At 40.4% G+C, this 20,558-nt stretch overlaps 2 protein-coding genes across 2 annotated transcripts; both read right to left on the bottom strand.

Moving 5' to 3' along the window:
- Positions 1-942: 942 nt before the first annotated feature.
- On the bottom strand, positions 943-5,724 carry stoml3a (stomatin (EPB72)-like 3a). Its single transcript, XM_068317890.1, has 7 exons — positions 5,646-5,724; positions 5,106-5,209; positions 3,007-3,079; positions 2,571-2,653; positions 2,236-2,439; positions 1,336-1,470; positions 943-1,232 (listed from the first exon to the last, which is right to left on the bottom strand). Exons 1-7 carry the CDS (start codon positions 5,722-5,724, stop codon positions 1,041-1,043), a joined length of 870 nt encoding a protein of 289 aa, XP_068173991.1. The 3' UTR covers positions 943-1,040.
- Positions 5,725-10,438: 4,714 nt separating this feature from the next.
- slc25a15a (solute carrier family 25 member 15a) lies at positions 10,439-19,929 on the bottom strand. The gene is made up of 7 exons (XM_068318291.1): positions 19,421-19,929; positions 19,252-19,318; positions 18,051-18,309; positions 17,071-17,211; positions 16,821-16,996; positions 16,580-16,738; positions 10,439-11,684 (listed from the first exon to the last, which is right to left on the bottom strand). The coding sequence occupies exons 2-7, from the start codon at positions 19,304-19,306 to the stop codon at positions 11,560-11,562; spliced, it is 915 nt and encodes a 304-aa protein (XP_068174392.1). The 5' UTR covers positions 19,307-19,318; positions 19,421-19,929; the 3' UTR covers positions 10,439-11,559.
- Positions 19,930-20,558: the final 629 nt, after the last annotated feature.

Raw genomic sequence — 20,558 nt, 5'->3', positions numbered from 1 at the left:
GACACTGAAGAGAAGCAACTTTAATTAGCTTTATTGTATTATTAGTGTGTTTAAGTAAGGAGTCAGTCTGTTTAGCAAGACTTATTTTGTATATTTAGTTGGATCTACGGAACATGTTTAATGGTTTTAAAGAACATAGCGCATCCAGAAAATCACCTGTAAAAATAGACTGAAAAATATAGATTTATTGTAATAACACAATATAATAATCAGCTCCACCAAACACTTCAATGTAGAATATTCTCAAAAAAGGATTTGGTTGTAGCAGAGTTGCTTTTTCTGCTTCAACAATTTTGTTACGTTTAATTTGGAGGCTTTACTGCATTCTGAATTGGTATTTCTGGCCATCAGGTGTTGCGATTGCACTGATTGTCTCTGTGTCCTGTGGACATGACATTGTATTCAACTACTGAATGTTTGTTCAACACCAAAAAAAGGAGATTTTGTTTACAATTGTCATCCAACAAAGATTTGGGTATTATTTGCGGGTTGTTGCATTTTAAATTCCCTTGTAAAAATCATATTCAGTATTTCATAAGTTCATGCTCTGGATAAATTATATAAAAGATTGTCCTTATAAGGTCATTGTGCATTATATTTAATTTTATATTTCATGTGCTTTACTTATTTATGTATTTATTTATTTATTGAGTTATTTGTCTCTTCACAACTGCAGCTGTGGCTTGTTAAATTGTTGTGGTCATTGACAAGGCACCATGTCTATACTGATTGTTGCAGTTTGTATTTAAGAATAAATCACATAAGAAAATAAATGTCCACAAATGAGATTGGTTGCAGATATACTGGATATACACAACTATTTATTATAATTTATATTCTTTCATTGGGAATGATATGAGCCTTAGTAAAAATAGAAAATTCTATTAGAAGTGCAAAGTGCAGGTAAGCAGTAAATACGTGAGACTGCTAAAGTAGCTAAAAGTGATACCATTGAAGCATTTAACAGTGATAACAGTATATTAAAAACAACAGTGTAAATCAGATTTAATATAGCTTTTATAGTAATTCTATGCAATTCATCACTTCCTCTGCATAAAACACTCTATCATATCTATGGGCAGAGGGAAGATGATGGTGGAGTTCTTCTCTGCTGCGATGGAGTTGAGGCTCTGTAGATATCTGAGCTGGAGAGCAGAGGGTGACTCCGCAATCACCAGAGAGGCTTCTTTCAAAGCCCTGGAGGCTTTCATTTCTCCCTCTGCTGCGATGATCTAAATAAAAGACAGACCACCATTATTTTCTATTCCCAACATCCCTTTACATTTTAAATGCATCAAGAGGAAATAAAATAAAATCTTTATCTTCCTGCTTCACCTTAGCTCTAGCCTCCCGACTAGCTTCAGCTTCAGCAGCCATGGCTCTCTGCAACTGCTGTGGCAGCTTCACGTCCTTGATCTCCACACGCTCCACCTTAATGCCCCATGGATCAGTGGCTTCATCCAGGGATTCCTACAGAGGATTAATCATTAAGAAATATTAGTCACATAAAGCCAGTGTTTGTTTTTTTTATATACTGTTGTGATCCCCGAAGGGAAATTAAGAACACACACTCTAGCATGCTATTCCTCAATCAATTGCATGCATATTAGTGCGGGCAGGCCCCTGTAATACACACAACCACACACAAGAGGGCCTGTAAGCATGCAACAGGAGGTAGAGGAGCGGGCAGCCCGTTTGGGGAGCGCTCAAATGAGCAGCTTGTAAGGGGGACGACACCTTGCTCAAGGGCGCCTATGCAGTGCTACGGAGGTGAGCTGACACCTCTCACTGTCAGCTCACACTCCGAGTGTTTTTGGGTGGGAGCGGGAGTCGAACCGCCAATCTTGGAACATTGAACGCTCTACGACCTGCTCAACCACTGTCACTAATCAATTATTATAACCAGGTAGGCAGCAACAATTAAAAAAGAGCAATTGATGATCAAGATATTTTTCTGTGAGCTTAGATGAAATTAAATGCATGAAGAGAGTGAATTGTGAACTAATTAATTAGAAACATGATGATAAAGTCTGCATGTCTACTGAGTTTGTAAAGGGAAATGTCAACCCCAGAGGCAAATATGTTTTCCTTTTCTCATGCATTTGTTGAAAAAACAGCAAAATCACTCAAAGGACAATATAGAATTTAATAAGGTAGAATTTCCTACACACAAAGTATGTGTCAGAATTCTCCTGCTCTCTAGCACTTAAGAAGCTTTACATTGTTCTTCCTCACCTGCATGCTGATTGATATTCCCTCTCTGTCAGACAGCAGTTCTGCCAGGTTTTTGGTACCAAGCACATTCCTCAGGGTGGTTTGAGCTAGCAGGCGCGTAGATGAGTGTGCATTGGAAACATTGGCAACGGATGAGATGGGACAATGTATGCGGAAGTACACCACGCCATCCACAGCCACTGTCACTGAGTCTTTGGTTAGGATCTGCATAGTAAAAAGCTGCAACTAGATGCTGCGACTATTTTTATCACCCAGACTGATCAAGATGGGTAATGAAAGATTAGATACACAAATTATTTAGTGATGTACACAATATAAATGTAAACAAATCTTACCTCTTGTGGAGGAATGTCGAAGGACACAGTTCTCAGATCAACCTTCACAAAGTTATCTGTGCAGGGTAAAACGAAGAAAAGCCCTGGAAATAGTAGAGGGTTTTTTGTTTTTGTACTTAGAATAACTTATAATGTAGTAGTTCTTGTAAAATACCACCCGATAAAACAAGGATGAGTCATACACAAACCATCAAAGTGGACAACTCAACTGACTTTGTCATCCCCTACAGGGAAAAGAACATTGAACATTGAAAAAGTCTGCACAGAATGCCCCTGGTGGAGTGGAACTCTGACCTTGCTGTGTGGTAATCTAGATGAAGCCTTCTTTGATGTCACATGATTTTTGTTTGTTTGTTTGTTTGCTTTTTGCAGCCAGAAACCAAATCTGGAAGTGCTTACCGTGGTGTGTACACATACAAAACACTGAATGACAAACCTGGTCCTTTAGGCTTCCGGTCTGTGATGCGTCCAAGTCTAAAAATGACAGCCCGTTCATACTCCTTCACTATCTGGATGTTAGAAATGCAGCCAGCCACAAAGACAACACATGTTTAGGGTAACATATGGTCCTTCATTTGTCATGATAGTGATATAAATAGAAAAAAAAACATCAGCGAAAAGGGGTTTTTCCTGAGACCTCCAATGAATCAAATGAAAATAACACATTATATACAGGTCCTTCTCAAAAAATTAGCATATTGTGATAAAGTTCATTATTTTCTGTAATGTACTGATAAACATTAGACTTTCATATATTTTAGATTCATTGCACACAACTGAAGTTGCTCAAGCCTTTTATTGTTTTAATATTGATGATTTCGGCAAAAAAATAAAATCTCACAAAATTAGCATATCATGAAAAGGTACTGTAAATGAGCTATTAACCTGATCATCTGATTCAACAAATTAACTTGAAACACCTGCAAAACATTCCTGGGCTTTTAAAAACTCCCAGCCTGGTTCATTACTCAAAACCGAGATCATGGGTAAGACTGCCGACCTGACTGCTGTCCAGAAGGCCATCATTGACACCCTCAAGCAAGAGGGTAAGACACAAAGAAATTTCTGAGCGACTAGGCTGTTCCCAGAGTGCTGTATCGAGGCACCTCAGTGGGAAGTCTGTGGGAAGGAAAAAGTGTGTCAGAAAACGCTGCACAACCAGAAGAGGTGACCGGACCCTGAGAAAGATTGTGGAGAAGGGCTGATTCCAGACCTTAGGGGACCTGTGGACCTATGGAAGCAGTGGACTGAGTCTGGAGTAGAAACAGCCACAGCCACCGTGCACAGGCGTGTGCAGGAAATGGGCTACAGGTGCCGCATTACCCAGGTCAAGCCACTTTTGAATCAGGAACAGCGGCAGAAGCTCCTGACCTGGGCTACATAGAAGCAGCACTGGACCGTTGCTCATTGGTCCAAAGTAGTTTTTTCGGATGAAAGCAAATTTTGCATGTCATTCGGAAATCAAGGTGCCAGAGGCTGGAGTAAGAAAGGAAAGGAAATGCCAAAATGCCTGAAGTCCAGTGTCAAGTACCCACAGTCAGTGATGGTCTGGGGGGCCATGCCAGCTGCTGGTGTTGGTCCATTGTTGGTCCATACAGGGTCAATGCAGCTAGCTATCAGGAGATTTTGGAGCACTTCATGCTTCCATCTGCTGAAAAGCTTTATGGAGATGAAGAATTCATTTTTCAGCACGACCTGGCACCTGCTCACAGTGCCAAAACCACTGGTAAATGGTTTACTGACCATGGTATTACTGTGCTCAATTGACCTGCCAACTCTCCTGACCTGAACCCCATCGAGAATCTGTGGGATATTGTGAAGAAGAAGTTGAGAGACACCAGACCCAACACTGTGGATGAGCTTAAGGCTGCTATCGAAGCATCCTGGGCCTCCATAACACCCCAGCAGTGCCACAGGCTGATGCCAGGCTGATGCTTCCATGCCACACCGCATTGAAGCAGTCATTTCTGCAAAAGGATTCCCAACCTAGTATTGAGTGCATAATTGAACATAATTATTTGAAGGTTGACTTTTTTTGTATTAAAAACACTTTTTTTTATTGGTCGGATGAAATATGCTAATTTTTTGAGACAGGGATTTTTTGTTTTTTTGTTTTTTGCCGAAATCATCAATATTAAAACAATAAAAGGCTTGAACTACATCAGTTGTGTGTGTAATGAATCTAAAATATATGAAAGTCTAATGTTTATCAATACATTACAGAAAATAATTAACTTTATCACAATACGCAAATTTTTTGAGAAGGACCTGTATGTTGTTTTCATTCACAGCTGTCAAAGACACATGTAAAGATGTGACCAGAGTCATTTAAAAGATGCTGAAGTGAAAAGATGAAAATATATTTATTTAGCATCTGTCTTGATGGATTGAAAAATTAAATTCCTCTCACACATTTAGAGCACAAATACTGACATAAAAATATAACCACATCTTGTTTCATGCACACACACACACACATCTGACTTTGTGGTCTAATTTTAATCAGTAGCATTCATGAATGACAGTATACTCTACCTTAACACACATGAAGATAGTGACTGGGAAGGTAAATGTTATAAAGAGGAGGGATATAAGGACCAGCACCCAGCCAAAACATCCCAGTCTCCCTGAGGTTTTATCTGAAGAGAGCAAGAAAAAGACATTTTTGCCTGTATGGGAGTACATGAGTGTGTGTCCCTTATTTATAATGACAATTCAGTATTTAATTTGGGCAATGACATCATATTCGGTGATGTAATTAATCTTTATAGAAGGCACAGCAACATCAACCTGAGCCAGCATTGCCTGCTGAAATATTCATGTCACCTGTAAAGAGCCGGTGATCAAGTTCTGTCCTTTGGTTACATAAGGACTGTCAGAGAATTAAAGTATTTATCTTTACATTTAGAGTAAGGGATTTTTCGTTTATTGCATTTGTGGCCGACTATTATTCCATTTATTTTATTTACCAGCTAATCGGTGCTTCTACGGGGTTTCAACTCATTCCCAACACTTTGTTTAAAAAATAAGCATTTATCATCTCATAAAAAAGAAAAGAATAGAAAAAGAACTTGCCTTCGACATTTTCCAAAGAGTTGATCTGGAGTTTTCCTTGCGTAACCATTGCCGCTGTGCTGGATGTTGTTGAGATCATTAGTGTGTGTTTTCAGTGTGATGGAGAGAATGAAGAGTTGTTCTTGTTTACCTGTCAGTGCGCCCCGTGGGGGTGTGGCTTATTCCCAGCCTCGTCACCTGTAGCTGCCGAGGAGCTAGAGCCACACCCAGACGCACACACATGAACTCCCATTAGGTGTGTCGCTCCTGCACTCACCTGTGGATGCCACCAGGTAACATGATCCACAGGCTCCAGCCAGCCTCTGTGCGTGGCTCCTGTTCTGTAAGTGAATGCAAAGTTCAGCAAACGTGCTTCTATCTTTTACGCTTCCATCCGCATCCAGGAGTCTGACACCTGCTGCATGCAGGTTATCAATAAACAATAAGAGGCATGCAAGGGGTGAAACATGAGAGCTGGCACAGGCACATGAAAGTGATCATGTTCGCGTCCCTCTTTTGTCTCTTGCGACAGGTGTACCAAAATTTAAAATTCGCGGGAAATGCCACAGTATGTATTTGTGACATGTGGAGGAATGTGTAAGTGAATGTGCCAAAACTTCAAGATGAAATGCTCAAACATTTTAAGCCGATTACTATTTGAGTATCAATTTAAAAATTAATGTGTAACTGAGAGTCATAGGCTCCAGCTTAGATCTCTTTGACCTGTTACTCAGTTCTTTATCTTTTTTGTTTCTCTTTGTCTGTCTTGAATGAAACCCAAATGACATAGAAAGATGCCTTCCAAGGAAAGGAAAATACAAACAGAAAGTTTCTCAGGGGTGGGCAAACTTTGTGACTGTTGGGCCACACAGTTTTAAAATTGGACAGGCAGGCCAGCTGAGGAGCAGATGGATGGAGTGTTTATTTATACTAATGCAAATGACATGTAAAAACCATTATATAACAGGTTTGGCCTTTAACAGGCTGCAAAGCATGTGTAAGCAAGGCTAACTCCAAAAACCGTTTTACAACTCCATTTATTTCATAAAACTAGTAAATTGCCTGTGGCCCGTAGTTTGCCCATTTCTGTTTTACACCATAGTTTTCCACCCTCCACATCTTAACTTCAACATTAGTGTTGGACTTTTCATAAGGACATATCATACAGTATTAGTATATTTTTTACATTTTTTTAAAATTTTATATACTGGTTTGATCCCCGAAGGGAAATTAAGAACGCACACTCTAGCTAATGATTCAAACGCTTGCATACATATACAGTATATTTGTGAGTACAGGCCCCTGTATCATACACACACAAGGGGGCCTGTAGGCATGCAGAGGAGGTAGAGTGGCAGGCAGCTCCTTCTTGGTGCGACTCAAATGAGCAATTTGTAAAGGGGACGGCACCTTGCTCAAGGGTGCCTCGGCAGTGCTGCAGAAGTGAGCTGACACCTCCCACTGTCAGCTCACCTCTGGGTATTTTTTGGGGGGTGGGAGTGGGAATCGAACCACCAATCTTAAATCATAGGACGACCCGCTCTACCGCCCGCTTTACCACTGAGCGTGGCTCAGCGGTATGAGAGGTCTTATGGGGTCAATTTCCAAATTTACGCTATCACATTTGGCAAAACACAACATACCCTACCTCTACACAGGTGTCTGTCTATAAGAGTATATTACATAGAGTTGCCACCTCCCTGGGTAGTCAGGTAGTTATTAAAAGAAAAGGAGAGCTGTGTTTACAGACAATTATCTCTTGAAACTTTTATTCACCTTTTTTTTACTAATTAGAGTTCAAGTGATTTTACTGACAATATTTTAAAAATTAGAGCTACATGAGAAATGTAAAAAGACAAATCAAAAAGGAAAAGGTCGGAGAGGTTTCTGTAGAGATTCTCAGTCATTCATGTCAAGGTAAAGCAAGAAGAGAAAAACAGAATCAATAGGATTTGCTTAAAGTTGGTTGAGAGGTGAAGCACCTTTTGTATGAGATGCTTTACCTCTGATCCGAGAGGTTGACTGATAAAGTCCAGATCCTTTAACTCTTGGGCCCTGTCCACACGATGCCGGAACTTTTTGAAAACACAACTTTTTTGTTGCATTTACACCTTCCGTCCACACGACAATGCAGATATCTGGAACGAAAACGCAACTTTTTGAAAACGCTGGCCAAGGTGGAATTTTTTGAAAACGCTGGGTCTGTGTTGTCGTGTAGACGCTGTATCCGTAACTTTTTTTATCTGGGGGGCGTGTCCCTGGGACCAAAACCTCTGTGACGTAATGCATGTGACCCGTATCAACATGTGCATACGGAGCTAAAACCGGTTATTTTCTGATGTATAACAGCTCCACGTGGAAGATGCGTTGATAAACATGCTTTGCACTTAAATACTTTTTCGTCTCTTTCTTTATTTATGTGTCATAAAGTTTATATATTTATTCATTCATTCACGTTCCTCGCCAAAGACACTGACGCCAGTTTTTGATCAGACCGGGACCCGCTGCCTGCTGGTGGGAGAACTCTGTGATGGAGGTTGTCCTCCAGGAGGAACAGCGTGAATTTCCACACGTCCCGGTTCTCTCTGATGTCATTCTCGGAGTTGTTCTGCTTATACACGTGTTGATAAACGCACTGATGTGGATACGTGTGGACGGAGATCTTTCTGAAAACGCTGTCGTTATCGATGCGGGATGAAAAAAGTTGCATTTTCAAAAAGTTCTGGCATCGTGTGGACGGGACTTTGGTGGAGCAGAACAAAAAGAGAAAAAAACACCGAGACAATGTGACTGATGACAATGAGTTGAAGAGGTTGTCATGTGACAGATCAAAGCTGTAGACTTGAACCTTTTAGAATTTGATTTTTAATGTGCTTGTCGAATGTCGAAGAAGGAGAGGATTTTTTTGATTTTTGCAAAAACACTTTAATCACATTCAAACATTTTGCAATTTTACATTAGATGAAGCACTAAAGTGCCTCAGAAGACGTTTTTACCAGCTAATCGGGGACAGAAGGGACAGAAGGGACACTGGCTGGACACCGCAGGGTTAAAAACAGAGATAAAAGCATTGGAACCAATGGCACCATGTAAAATCCTCCACCGGAGGTCGGCTGTTTTTTTCTTGAGGGGAGGTTTGTACAGAAGTCTCCACTGTGGGTCAGGTCCATTTCCCGTCATCCTGTTGGCCCAGGCAGTGGGTGCTCTGTTACACAGGTTTTGTCTTGTTGATTACTTTTACACATTGTTTGTACAGTATTTTTTTGTTGGCCGTGTGCAGGCTGATTTCTCGTTCATCTCCGAGGAGAGGACCCTCCAGTTCTCCAAACAGGGGACTGATGTGGACCTCAGAGAAAAGATCTTTGCTGACTGGCACAGTCCCTGTACTATAGTCCAGGAGGAGGCTTCTCTCTTTCCCGGAGAGTCTTTGCCTCCACAGTTGTAGCACCCTCTGAGCCACCCTGGTGGACTGGATGTTCAGCAGGGAGCTCACAGCCTGGGCATCCGCCAGCGCAGGCCCGGCGTTGTCCACCAGCTGCTGGAGGGTCATGGTCCTGGTTCTGCAAAGCGCTGCAGACAGCCCAGGTGTGGCTCCACTGCAGACATCCAGCCTGGCTCAATGCACTAGTGGTTCCTTCAGTAACCAGAACCGAGAGTCAGAGCTTTTTCCTGGGCTGCTTTTAAATAGGGCCCATGACTTAAAAACACCATGATAAAACTTTAGAAACTTGGAGAGGAGGAAAGTGTGTTCGCATGAAGAGAGAGAAGAGGAACACCAAGAGTATAGGACTGAGAGTAGGGACGTTGAATGTTGGAACTATGACAGGAAAAGGTAGAGAGTTGGTCGACATGAGGCAGAGGAGGAAGGTAGACATACTGTGTGTCCAGGAGACCAGGTGGAAAGGTAGCAAGGCTAGAAGTTTAGGAGCAGGATTCAAGTTGTTCTATCATGGTAAAGCTGATGAGCCATACAATGAAGTTATGGGAAAGAGTAGTGGAAGCTAGACTAAGGGCAGAAGTGAACATTTGTGAGCAGCAGTATGGTTTCATGCCAAAAAAGAGTACTACACTGCAGTATTTGCTTTGAGGATGTTGATAGAGAAGTACAGAGAAGGCCAGAGGGATCTGCATTGTGTTTTTGTAGAACTGGAGAAAGCTTATGACAGGGTGCCCAGAGAGGAACTGTGGTATTGTATGAGGAAGTCTGGAGTGGCAGAGAAGTATGTTAGAGCGGTGCAGGACATGTATGAGGACTGTGAGACAGTGGTGAGGTGTGCTTTAGGTGTGACAAAGGAGTTCAAGGTGGAGGTGGGACTGCATCAGGGATCAGCTCTGAGCCCCTTCTTGTTCGCTATGGTGATGGACAGGCCTGCAGACGAGGTTAGACAGGAATCTCCATGGACTATGATCTTTGCAGATGACATTGTGATCTGTAGTGAGAGCAGGGAACAGGTGGAGGAGAAGCTAGAGAGGTGGAGGTTTGTCCTGGAAAGGAGAGGAATGAAGGTTAGCCGCAGTAAGACAGAGTACATGTGTGTGAATGAGAGGGACCCAAGTGGAAGAGTGAGGTTACAGGGAGAAGAGATCAAGAAGGTGAAGGATTTTAAGTACAAGTAGGGTCAACAGTCCAGAGCAATGGAGAGTGTGGAAAAGAGGTGAAGAAGCGTGTACAGGCAGGATGGAACGGGTGGAGGAAAGTGTCAGGTGTGATGTGTGATAGAAGAGTTTCAGCTAATATGAAAGGAAAGGTGTAGAAAACTGTGGTGAGACCAGCGATGTTGTTTGGTCTAGAGACAGTGTCACTGAAGAAAAGACAGGAGACAGAGCTGGAGGTAGCAGAGATGAAGATGCTGAGGTTCTCTCAGTGTTTTTATTTTGAATTTCTAGTTTCACTGAGATGTGAAAAACCACTAACAGTTCTGAAATCATGTAGGTTAAATCTGATCAAAAAGCTCTGGACTGTAAAAAACTGATGATAAAATTTCTCATTTGAACAGAACATATACCTACTGTACTTACCATCTCAGCTAGCACTCAAATAATTATCACACGGGCCTTTATGTATATTATGAATATACATTAATGGGTAGGATTTGGTTTGGAAAGTAGTCATTCTGGTGTACTCAGAAGATCAGACAGACAGAAATTTTGTTTGCTCATATATGCAAACAAATCTCTGTCCTTGACCTTTTCACAACTTTCTTCTATGCAATCATTGTGTAGTTTTTTAATGAGATTTTCGGTTGGTCTAATAAATTTAACCATGTATGCTACTTGTATTTGTCAGTCCATTGCACACATCCTATCAAAAATGACTTATTGTCAAGAATAACATAAAGCTTATATTTCAATTGTGTTCAAACTTATGCCATCTTGTGTACTTTTAAAAAAGTTAAGCTGTATAATATAACAATGGCTTTCGTATTAGTACATCTTCTATTTTTTCCCTGGTGCTTTTTATGGGATTTCCTGCGATGCAGCTATTGCAAACAAAATCTGCTACTCACACCAAAGGTCATTTACAATATGAATTAGAGCCACAAATCTGAAATAACCAGTACACTGCAAATACATATTCATAGAAACAGAGTTTGTAAATTGCGGCAGTGATAGCTTTGATAATATTCCTGCTGACAGATTGAAATTGCTGTTCTACTGTGTTTGCCAAAACATTTGTAGCAATTAAAGTCCTGCATCAATTAATCTCACAGGAGTATTGGATGTTTGCAAAAAGTTTTATTAGAATAAATATGGGCTGCAAATAATAGAAACATTTACTTGGTTTACAAACTATTCAAATATAGCCATAGTATAAGTTTTCTTAATTTGAAGTCCACATTTAATCAGACTTCATGAATAGAAATTTCAGCAATTTTGTTTTTTTTAAAAACAGGACAAAATAGCGCAAGACTTGGCTCCGTTGGTCGGATCTTCATTATGAGGCGCCAGCAGCCTCCATCATAAACTTTCGACTGAGCTCATAAGCCAAGAAGAGGGCTCCGTTGGCAGGGAAGGTGCGTATCATGGTTGGTGCCAGGCCAGAGTACAGAGCGGTGAACCCTGTGGGATGACAGAGAGTTAGCTACACAAACTACTCCCCACAGATTAGTGAGGCCCAAGCTCAGACCAATTAGTAAGAAGATGCACACACAAACACTGTCTAAGCCACAAAAGCAGTTTTGCATTAAGGCTTTTTTAAAATTCTAACAAAACGAAACTCCAATGGTAAACTTCTCAGGCTGATGTTGAAGTTTTTGCTCATGATTTAAATCCTGAAAAAGTTTTGGTTTGTTATTTTGTTTTATACTGTATACTACAGGTATACCTCAGCTTACATAATTTTGAATTACATATTCTCGATCATACGTCAGTTTAAAAAAAAAAAAACAACGGAAAAATAAAAAGCGAGTTTATGCCATTTTACTCAACTTTACATATGCCAACCGCAAATATTGTAATTGTAAAAACCACTGGGAAACTGTTAAAAGCACAAATGTTACTGTACAATAAATAGGAATAAAAACATATACAGGTAGCCCTCAGCCTACGAACACAATTGGTTCCGAAAGGCTGTTCATAAGCTGAGTCATTATTTATTAAATTTAAAGCTATGACCACCATTTCTGGTCATTTAAATGCCATTAATACACTAAAAATGAAAGTTCTATTGCCAGACTTGCCAGAAACAATTTCAGGACATTAAAACAACACATAATGAAATAAAATACTGTATCTCTAACTGCACTGAATTAATTTTATCCTCTGGGGTGTAGAGGCTAAGCGAAGTTTTAAACCCCTGAGGTATTCCACCACACTTACATGAATCCAGTGTCCTACATGCCACTTTATGCTTGGTTACTGTTTTACTTCCCTTACGTTTTTCTGTTAACTCAAACAATAATTAACATCAAATAGCAAACATTCAGAGTTCATATTCAACGTTCAGAAAACTTAATGCTTCTGGGCATAAATTAACCTGGTCAACACTTGTTCAAATTAGTTCACTGGTCAGAAGTTCACAGAGATGTGGATTATAAAAAGACAAAATGCTACGGAAGACACACCAACGGGAAAGCCGAAAACGCTGCATGAAGTCCAAGATCAAAGAAAACTTTAACTTGAAAAATCTAAATGATGTCTATAGACGTCATTGGCAGCCAAGGAGTGAACGAGTAAGCAGCAGTATACTGTACCTGTATGCTGATTCCCTTAGGGAAATTTATTTCCACTCATATATGCAGGCCCGGGTACACACACACACACACACACAGACACACACACACACACACACACACACACAGCCAAACGTACAACTCGTCGGGGTTGGTGTCTTGCCCAAGGGCTCCTCGGCAGTGCCCAGGTGAACTGGCACCTCTCCAACTACCAGTTCCAAGTTGCCAAGATCTAGTGGATTGCGCTACTGCCACCCCCGACAGGAGTGTATAGCCTCCTTTGAAATGTTAAATATTTAACACAACTTGATCAGTAAACAGCTTTGCAATGTAAATAAACTACTCACAATAAGTTAAGGATATTGTTATTTACATGAGTGCTATTCCTATTTGGTCTGAATTTTAATGAAATAAGTGAGGAGAAACACCATTTTCATTACTTTAATTTACCCAAAAAATTTAGACAATAACAAGGATAGCCCCAAATAACAAAAATTGACAATGTCTGTAGCGGGTGTTTCCACCATTTGCCGCAATGACAGCTTGACAGCGACGTCTCGTGCACCTCACTAGCCTCATGATGTTGTTCTGAGGCAATACGTTCCACTCTTCCATAACTGCTACATGCAGTTCTGGCAGGTCACGTGGGGTTGGGGTACTATCATCCAGTCTCTGCTTCAGCTGGTCCCAGACATGCTCTATGGGGTTCAGGTCAGAGACATTGCTGGCCGTACCACATGAGGCACTCCAACTTCCTGAAGTCGAGCTGTGACAATTCTGGCACAATGTGGTGGAGCATTATCATCCATGAACAGAAAGTTGGGGGTGTGCTGGTGGAATTAGGGGATGTTGATGGTTCTATGATATATTTAAGGTAAGAACGTGCAGTGACTGAGCCATCTACATTATTCAAATCTGTTTTGCGCTGACTGGTGATGCCTGCCCAGCTGTTGCACCTCCTCCACCAAAGCAAACCCTGGGGACCATGTTGACCTGGGTTTATCGCTCACCTCGCCTTCTCCAGCAATGCTGACGACCATCATTTCTGTGTAAGGTGACCCGACAATCATCATTGAACAGGACAGTGGACCACTGCTGCATTTTTTAGATCACATGGTCTTGTGCACACTGCAAACATTCATAGTGGTGTCTTGGTGTCAGTGGAATCACCTGCAAGGGCTGTCTGGTATTCAAGACAAACGGTGGAGTTGGCTGCGAATGGTTTGTCTGGAAACCTGAGTACCCAAAACATTTTGTTAACGGGCCTGCAGCTGTGTGTTATAACAATGTCTGAGTGCATATGTCCTTAGGTACTGGTCGTTGTTGCGGTCTTTCAGTTGTGGGGCTCCAATCCTGGGTCTGTCACAAAGTCTGCCAGTAGTTCTCTGTTTTGATGCAAGTCTGCTGATGACACTTTGAGACACACCAAGTTCATGAGCAACATCTAAATGCCTACTTCCAACCTGAAGGCGCGCTATGGCCAAGTGGTGCTGCTCATCCGTTAAGTGACATCATGTGTTCATGGCTGTTTGAATGATGAACTTGGAATAACTTACCGACAATACCAGCTTTTTACCAGATTGAAAAGGGTTGTCTTTTTGTACTTTTTGGCCCCAATATGTAAGTCACTCTGTACACAATGAGACCAACACGTGGAAAACACAAAATGAGGTGTGTCCATCACCCCAATACAACTGCCTCCCTATCACAAAAATCACTGAAAAGAGAACAAACACCGTATCAAATTATCCCTAACTTATTGAGTGTAGTATATGCCAATCAGACATAACAGTAAAGCAACATGCCTAATCCTGTTTAGGTCCTCTTCTGCCACCAGGACAGCTCTGACCCATCAGTACTTCTCTATGTGTGTGTTGGTATCTGGCACCATGGCGTTGGTATCAGATCGTTAGGGTTAGGGCTAGGGTTAGGGTTAGGTCCTGCGGTTTGTCCATGGATCAGTTTCTATTGCTGGCCACATCCCAACAGACACTTCAATAGATTGCAATCTGGGAAATTTGGAGGCCAACTTGCACTACTCAAACAATTACACAGTTAATCTGTGGTCGAGTTCAAACACTCACATATCAAATACTCACATACATATTATATTGAGCTTTTTCATTGTACAAGGCCAAAATGTGACTTGTCTGTAGCTAAAAATTTCTGAATAATGCAGGCAGTTCACATATCAGTGACGATCATGTTATGATCAGTGTGTAGTTGAGTGATTGTGTCGTGAACAGAAAATTATGTCCCACACTGGCAGAGGAAAAATCAACTGGACCCTTCATTCTGTTGTTCATTTGTCTGGTTGCTATATATGTTTGTATTTACCTTTTTCATTATGCTAGGCATGTCACAAACATTCTCATTTCGCAGCTTAACGTTGCACAAAAATATGTTTCAGGAACAATTTGAGGTGAAAAGCAGCCGATGCAGTAATAGCATCTTATCCCTTATTTTTACAACTCTGCACTTTTTTCCGAACTTCATTGAATAAACAAAGTAAATATTTGGTGTGGTTTGATTTGGCACGCTGGTGCAGTAGTGCTGTACTTTCTGTCAGTGAATGTCAGAAGTAAAGCATACATTTTTAAGTTTAACCAGTTTTGCTGAACCTGATTCTTAAGGTTTCTTTTAGAAATTTCTGTCTTTTCCTCTTGTATCAGCATTACGACACCTTCTGGTTTTCAGGCTTCAACATATATTGACTTCAGAGTTGAATACATTTGTTTAATTACTGGCATGTTGTCTCAACATCTATTTCATATATTTGCTACTTTCAAGTTCAAAACCCTTTAGGCTTTCAATCAACCAGGCCCTTCCCATGAGTTGGGAGCAGGACAGGTGGTGTTTAAAAGAAGATAAGAATATCAGTCAAGGAAAAAAAAGTTCTCTGATAGCTGTTCTCTCCGGAAAAACCTGTTAATGTTAAACTTGTTGAACTTGACAGCACTCAACCCTACTAAATACAAATACTGTAGTATGATTATATGGTGAAGTTCTTGACCTTCAACCCATGATTATTTGGCCATATACAGAACACCACTTAATTGTTATCTCCTGCTTTTTTTAGGATATGAGTTGTTGAGAACACTGCAGGGAGAATTCAAATTTAACTAGAGAGCGCTCAGAGCACTTTGCACCTAAAAACAAGTTGCATGACAGTTTGACTCCCAGATAATAAAAGTCTACCCTTAAAAGTTTGGAAGCTTACTTTTATCATGATTAGTTTTTATTTATTATTTAAGAAAAAAAAATCTTATTAATGGTGATTTTCTCCAGGACATAGCTCAAAAACTAGTGAAGCATTTTGATTCCATTGGAAACATCAGTGAGTCAGCACAATGTCATCTGCAATTTGATTCTAGTTTTAATTGTGTGTCACGGTTTATCTCACAATAGCAAGCTCTGCATTGCAAATGTTAACATTCTGGTACCTACATGTAATACCTGTGAAGTTTTTCAGTCCCACTATCCTGGACATAATTGTAAAAATAACTTGAAAATGTTATATGGAATACATTCACTGACATTTGATGCCAGATTAGAGCTCTTGGCTCTCTCATAATGCTGAAGAAAGTGAAAAGGGGGATTAGAAATCCATATCTCTTCCTAGAATGTCCTAGAAAATTAATTCATTGTTGATTTGACATCTACTTCCACACAAATTTTCAAGAGTCTGTTCGTAACATCTTGAATAATCCTATTAACAGTCAAACAAATAACTCAAAAACATTTCCTTCTTAGCCGAGTTAAAAATAAAGGTTCCAATCTTACCCTCAGTGCGTATGATACCCTTGAAGGTCTTCATGAAGCCTACTTGCTTCCCACCTAAAGAGTGCACCTGGATCCTTGACTTCACACAGTCTATAGGAAAGACCATAAACCAGAGACAAGCTCCTCCAAATCCACCACTAAACATGAGTGGGAGAACACCTATAAGACCAAAATCATTGTGTTGGAGCAAATCACAGAAACAAAGTCATATCATATACTGCAAAATGGAACAGGAGCATACCTATACTATCCTTGTCCGTGCCCAAGTATTGAGCAAATTTAGACCGTGACAATTCATATGCTCCAAAAAAGCAGAAGTAGCCTGGTACCTCCCTCACTATGGTGGATGTCAGACCTTCATAGAAACCCAGAGGACCCTTTGCCTTCAACACAGACTTCACCACGGACCACACAGTGCTGTGATTGCACCACAAAGCACAATCAGTAGTGTATTAAGGGAAACTCAACATGTTCTCTTTTTGATCACCAACCTTTTCTGACCACTTGCAATCTTGCCAGATGCTTCCATTTCATGCATGGCCTGCAGGCGACATTTCACCAGCTCAGTGGGGCAAACAACCAGCGAAGAGAAGAAGGAGGCAAAAGACCCCGAGGATGCCTTCTGAACATCACTGTTTAACAATAAGAGAGTAAAATCATCGGGAAAAATAAGAAGTAAGGAAGACCTGCTACATCATTCTTTAAGATTACTGTGGATATTTAGACTTATTAAGAGAGAAAACAATAATTCCTTCCTTTCATAACTAACAATTAATGTCATTTGTTCTGTTGACACATATCAATTATTAAATACACTAATTGTGGAAGCATCTTGTAATTGTAGCGGAAAGAGATGCCTGGGAGCATGGTTCCATTTCTTGGTCTAGGTGTAGATCTAAATCTATTATAATTTACTAATCTTCAGTAGATAATTTATATTTACAGTGTAGTATATATTACAAGAAGCACACATGAACACAAAGGTGCAGATTTGGAAGGAGATGGCGGAGTGATGGGCAGCAACATAGCATTGCCCTAGAAGCAGTCTGGGGTTCCTTGTCTTGCTTAAGGGCACCTCGGCAGAGCCTATAGGTGAGCTGAGACCTCACAAGCTACCAGTCTAAACTACACACTGTGGTCCATGCTGGTCTTCACTACTGCTGCCGAGAAGGAACAGCTATATCTCAAACAAATCAAACAAAACCTTCACAAAGTCACCTTCTCATTATACTGTATGTTACTGAACTGGCTGTAGAGTGAGAGTCCTTGTCTTCCAATACATTAACAAAAAAAACATGTTCCATTATCTTTTGTGGAAAATGAACATCCACATGAAGGCAAAATACTGAAAAACAAATCCAAAGATGTGTGTCCCTAAGCCAAGAAAAAAATGACTGGCAACTCTGAGAAGTCACACTGATACTCTTTTAACGGATACTCTATTAAATACACAGGAATACTGGGGTCAAACCTGAGATTGGCTCCTTTATCCACTCCACAAAAAAGGCGAACCATATCCTGGCAGAGGCCATAACTCAAGAAGAGCACAGCATTTTCACCGATGTTGGAAACAAGGGCTGGTGTTGTGCCTTTGTAGAGACCATGTAGTCCCACCATTCTGTAGGTAGACGCGAAGCAGTGGATAAAGCCGCGGTACATCGTGGGGAACGTCTGCATCTTCACTTTAACCGTGTCAAACGGTTGACCACTCAGCACGCAAGCTGTACCACCTGAGGAAGAATTTCAAGGGATGTCAGAGAGCGATTACTTAACTTTTATTATTTATTAGAGCAGAAACGGTTCAGAAAACAGGTTAAATGGTTTTTGTCATTGGTGCACAGATCCAGAGTTTCCATTAGAAATGCAAAATCAGTTGCAAGTTCGACTTCCAATAAGACCTAAAGTCTAGGCAAGTATGCCTTAATATGATGCATAATCAAACATACTTAATTACCACATGACTGAAGTGTATAATCATCGCTTTCCCCATGATTACACACAGCTGAGTCAACAGTTGTCCAATAATTAAGAGCCGCACAATATATTTACATGTAAATCTCAATTCTCCTATGGAAAAGAGTGGTATGGAGGTGCACCCAACACCATTTATTTTGGTGAAGGAATCTAATTCCATTACCACATCTCTGTGGTATCAATTGCCAATGTTGTGTTCACTTAAACTATTTAGAATGAAGCTCTTTCTTAACAAATCCAGGTTTTTGGTTTCTCAAGAAATGCAAAAATTCACCACTCTTTTTCATCTTCATCAGTCATGCCTACTATTAGTTAATTAATATGTAGACACAAATATTAGACACAAAAAATATCCAGTGTGCACAGGATCTTAAATGTATGAAATAAAACATCAAGAAACCTCCAGAAAAAGAGACTCTGTAGGTGAAACGGTTGTGACTATCTCTTAGAGGAATGATAATTATCCAGGTGAGAAGGTAATAACCCCACCTGAGTTTAACAACTGTAACACAGGGAAGGTCTACGTATCTATCACATCAGGGACAAACAGGATTTTATCTGCTTGACTTTAATAACAAAGTGGTGAAAGTGAAAAAACTACAGACCTATAATAAAACACAACTATAATAACCCCCCCACCGCCCCCTACTTGTGATAAATTAAGAAACTGTCGCCCATCATCCATCTAGATCACTCACCGGCTGCTCCAGCTGAGAAATCGATGATCGCCTGTATTATGGGATGTAGAGCCATGACACTTCGGGTCTGAAAGTATAAATCAAGTACTTGGTGTAGTGATTTTCACCGTGTTTGCTCTGCAGTGATCTGAAACAATCGGCCCACAGCTTGTTGACACGTCATGCTCACCTGTCGGCTCCTCGGTCCTCTGTCTTCACTCTTCGCTTACTTACAGCCGGTTATGTAGAACAGTTTCTGTATTACAAGGCGTCTGATCAGTGTGAGTGATTCTACTTCAAACAGCCAGACAAGCCTTAGCATTCCACATTCACGTTATGTTTGAAGGTAAAGTCAAGACTTGATTTATTCTAAAGCGGATGACCATGTGCGATTTGAACTAGAATTCCTTAGTAGTCCTTCGGGGTGCACTTCATTCACTTCACGTCTGGGGAAATCCATCGGAGGACTGCGTCAGGGAGTTTCTGTCGGGCGTCTGGGGGTGGACACTTTTTTTTAGTTCCTTTCATATCAGGAAAGGCGGTTTGGAATTTCCTTAGACCTAAACTTTAAAAGGACATTAGAATGTCTTTATGTCTTGCCGACCTGATTTCTGTAGCTCACAAACTGGTCTTTCCTAAAAAGACAATCTGCTGCTCGGCTGTCAACTCCGGGTGCACATTTCAGCTTGTCTCAGCTTCCTGTTCCTGAACTGACTTCAAGGACCTCCTCATACATAATCGTCTAACACCAAGCTTGTAACTCCCTGCATTACTTTGTTCAGGCGCTCAGAGATCACATGCTGCTGCTTTACTGGAGGCCCCCACAGACGCAGAGTTAAACTGTGCTCTCTTGCCCTTTTGAAGCGTTTGTTACATGTATTGTGTTTGTTTGCTTCTAAGTATTTCTAAATTGTGCTTATTATTATTATTATTATTATTATTATTATTATTATTATTATTATCATCATCATCATCATCATCATTATTATTATTATCATTATTATATCATTATTATTATTATTATTATTATATCATCATCATTATTATTATTATTATTATTTTTATTATTATTATTGTTGTTGTTGTTATAGATTACTAATATCAAAATGATAACTGTTGTTCTTACTCAAGGACTGTGGGGAGTTTCGCTCCCAACAATCTACGTGTAAAAAGACTTGTTATAGTTAATTTCCCTGACGGAACCTCCATAAGGGATCAATAAAGTCTTACTACCCTCATTTGCACCGTAAAATTGTTCACCGCTGGTGTAATATCTAAAAAATGCCACTAGATGTCAGTAGTTGACAAGTTCATATTTGATAGAACAA

This window comes from Antennarius striatus, chromosome 6 (genome assembly GCF_040054535.1).
Source record: "Antennarius striatus isolate MH-2024 chromosome 6, ASM4005453v1, whole genome shotgun sequence".
NCBI lineage: Eukaryota > Metazoa > Chordata > Actinopteri > Lophiiformes > Antennariidae > Antennarius > Antennarius striatus.
This window is presented reverse-complemented; position numbering and strand designations above follow the sequence as displayed.